Source organism: Cupressus sempervirens, chromosome 2 (assembly GCF_028749045.1).
Source record: "Cupressus sempervirens isolate cs-2001-9-10 chromosome 2, ASM2874904v1, whole genome shotgun sequence".
In the NCBI taxonomy this organism is placed as follows: domain Eukaryota; kingdom Viridiplantae; phylum Streptophyta; class Pinopsida; order Cupressales; family Cupressaceae; genus Cupressus; species Cupressus sempervirens.
The window spans coordinates 246,484,372-246,487,947 of record NC_143119.1 but is presented as its reverse complement, the minus strand read 5'-3'; the positions used below and the strand labels follow the sequence as shown (position 1 = coordinate 246,487,947).

The following is a 3,576-nucleotide window of genomic DNA, read 5'->3' as shown; positions in this document are numbered from 1 at the left end:
AAATGATGTTTTAGTATAAGATAGCAAAATTGTAACAAGAACCATTGAACATAGTAACATAGTACATACCCAAAAGTAACATTCAAAAATAAAATTTCAAATAGAAATTCAAGTACCCATCCCACCAACAGTATAATTGTAGAATGACAAGGAGGTGGAGGTACTAAGATCTTCCAAATATCCAATAAGAAAATAGATACTTCCAGATTTGAGAGGGTATTTCACTGACATTTTTAAAAACTCTTTTTCTAACAGACTTCTTCATTCGAACCTTATTTTGAGGTCAATTTCATACCTTTGAAGGGGTTCTAATAAAAATTATTAAGAGAGTTCCATACAAAAAGCAGTGCACTTGCATTATATTTTAACATTTGACTAAAAAAAATGACAGTGAGGCACTTACATTAAGCTAAATGTAATAATACTAAATGGAGATTATTCTTGAGCTCTCTACCTAATACAGACCAAAATCAAAACTATGCAGTAGATGAACATCACACAATACTTACTTTAAAAGTGTTAAATAGTCAAAATTGACATACTTTCTTCAAACTTAATTTTAAAGTTAAGCTGCATTTCTGCTGTAGGTTTGCATGGCAGTGGTGCAGTTTCGAGAACGCGGGCACTCAGAAGTGATGGTGTAGCAGCAACTTTAAAAACGTGGACACACACCCAAACAAGAAAGCAAAGCCAATAAGGATATATATTGCTTTGGCTGCAAGAAACTTCTTAAACAGCCCATCATAAAATTTATACATTTTTCCCTAAAAATATGAAATTTGTAGTGCATCTAGCCGCATACAATTCCAAACCCCTTGGTTGGCAATTATCTACAAGGACTAGAGCTATAATTATTACTCTTCATGGATCTTTAGTATTGATAATTGCTTTGGAATTGATTATTCCATAACATGCTGGACGCCTCTAGATCAAGACAATTGCAGTCTGATTGTTGAGATGAGTGGGAAGAAATTGCAGTTAAGTCTGTGTTCGTACAGGTCTCAAACAACGGACTAGATGCTGAAATGTCATCTAGATTGACCCCTAAACAAAGCTGGTACACAATCGCAGCAGTTGCATCTTGCTCTGGCCATGGAAACTTGCAATATACGTCATCATGTTCCCACTTCACCCCACCAGAATGAAACTCCTCTGGCTGACTCTGATCGCCAAGATTTAAGCCATTACTTGCCTCATACCCCTGCTTATCGTTCAAATTAGCACTGGCCGAGGAGTCAGAGACCGCTAAATCTGGCGGAATAATGTCACAAATTGCAGTCTGGGAAGGGGAGAGTAACGGGATTTGGTCTTCGGTGGACGTTGCGTTAGATGAGGTCGTAAGTGCTTCAGGGTCGTCTGAACATTGGGATTGTGGACGCCTTTTCCTAATACGAGATCTCCAGAAGTTCTTGATCTCGTTATCTGTTCGGCCAGGAATCTTTTCTGCTATCAAAGACCATCTATCCACAAGTAGAACGAAGTATTTTTAGACAAAATTCGGACATGAAACAAGAACAAAAGCATATTAATTCAAAAATCGGTTAAATTGTCTTCCGTTTGCCATGAAATTATCTTCATCTTTCGATGAAAAAAACATATTCGAAGAATTTGTAAGGCATAATGAGAGATTGATTGCTAATCAAAGGAAACAGTGAAAGATTAACTTTCGAATGGCTATGATGAGACAATTCATCATAAATCATGACAATATTTGGTAGACAATTTAAGGTCAAGCTTAATTTTTTCACTTTATCGTTACGAAAGTACATTAATTAATCACAAATTGATGAAATTATCTTCCTTTACGGATGACGTGAACATATTTCAAGCATTTGTAAGACATATTAACAGACGAATAGCCGATTAAAGGAAACAGTGAAAGATCACAATTTGAATGCCAAAGCTAAGAGAATTCATCAAATCATGATATAATTCAAAGTCAAGCGTAAAATCTTAAATTTGACAGTGTTAATAGGGTGAAAGGTACCTGTTCCCTAGCCGAGCATGAAGATCCAAAATGAGACGTTCTTCGTCTGGAGTTATGCTGCCTCGCTTTAGATCTGGTCGAAGGTAATTCACCCACCGCAGCCTACAACTTTTACCGCATCTCTGAAGCCCTGCGTCCAAAATTCAAACACAATTGAACGAAACTTAAACATTTGACAAATCTTCTCTCACATTAAAATAACCGGATCGAAACAAAAAGTTACCGGAAGCTTTAGCCAGAGCGCTCCAGCGACCGGGACCGTGAAGCTTTATATACCGTAGAAGACGAATATCTTCCTCAAAAGTCCATGGCCCTTTCTTCAATTTCCCCCTATCAGAAGCCTTAAAACTCATCCATTTGGAGCTCATTTTGCCAATCTCATACACGCCCCCCTTACTCCGCCCTTTCTTTTTGATATTCTCTTGCAGTCACTATCTAAAAATCTCCAAATTTTCTCAAAACCCTAAACATGAAACACTTGCGGCCTTGCGAACTCTGCAAGCAAGTAAAACCGTCATTATTTTCTCGCAGTCAATATCCTAACAAATCTGAAGAAGAAAATAAAATGAATGGCTTTGAACTCTGGTACGCAAATAAATAAACCAGGCGGAAGCAGCACATTATGAATATTCAAGAATAAGATGAGAAAAAACGTACTGTACCATTCGTTCTGGAGCATAATTGAAGAGAAACCGATTAGAACAACAACACGTGGCTTGAATTATTTGCGCCGGGGCCACGTCCTTGGATTGCGTCTGAAGCGGATAAAAGAGACGTAATCGAGGAAATGTGCATCGTGCTTTACAGACAAACACATTGCTGTGTAGGGTTTCAGAAGAGGATCCCCGATTCCCCAGCTCTCTGGAAAGGGCACATTTATTGGCTGCGGATTGCTGTTTTCAATAAAGCATGGATTTTTCCCTGTGCTGACAAAGAGAATTGGTGACGTGACGATCAAAATTTTAACGCCATTACTGTTGATAGCAATGGCTGACGCATCTCCGAAGAATTGAGCTCATCTGAGCAAAGTACAATCTTTAACACTTCCAAATTACGCGTTGCTCTCTCTCATTGGTTTACTGTTGAGTGGATTCGCACGTAAATTCCATTGGCCCAGAAATTTGATCTGTAAAGAAAAGTATTTTGTCCTGAACGATTTTACGTCTTTTTCTCGCGCTTACGCACCTATGGAATTTTATTTAGTTATATCAATTGATTGTGTTTAAACTAGTTATAAGACGAGCTTATGTAGAATTAGTAAACGCGGCTCTGTTGAAGAAAGGTGAAGGAAGTGAGGAGTGGACAGGAGAGAATATATAGTTGGTGGATTGCGTTTTCCACTTCTGTCGAAACAAAATCTCACTAGTCGTTGAGCGATTTAAAATACGAATTTGTAGCCAAAAGTCGGTGAAGCATCAAATTTTGAAAATCATTTTGTTAGGGCTTTGATTTACATTTATTTTTTAAATAGAGAGGCTATACATTAGGTTGGGTTGTTTACCTGAAACAATGAAAGTCGACTGTAGTTTTATAATCAACCCACGTGATATGGTGTTGGGTTTTTTTGATAAAAATATTTAGATGGTATA

At 37.6% G+C, this 3,576-nt stretch overlaps 1 protein-coding gene across 1 annotated transcript; it reads right to left on the bottom strand.

The window, feature by feature from the left end:
* Nucleotides 1-679: 679 nt before the first annotated feature.
* Nucleotides 680-3,272, bottom strand: LOC149571964 (uncharacterized). Its single transcript, XM_089813350.1, has 4 exons — nt 2,650-3,272; nt 2,211-2,482; nt 1,988-2,117; nt 680-1,460 (listed from the first exon to the last, which is right to left on the bottom strand). Exons 2-4 carry the CDS (start codon nt 2,353-2,355, stop codon nt 872-874), a joined length of 864 nt encoding a protein of 287 aa, XP_089669476.1. The 5' UTR covers nt 2,356-2,482; nt 2,650-3,272; the 3' UTR covers nt 680-871.
* Between the last annotated feature and the right edge of the window lie 304 nt (nt 3,273-3,576).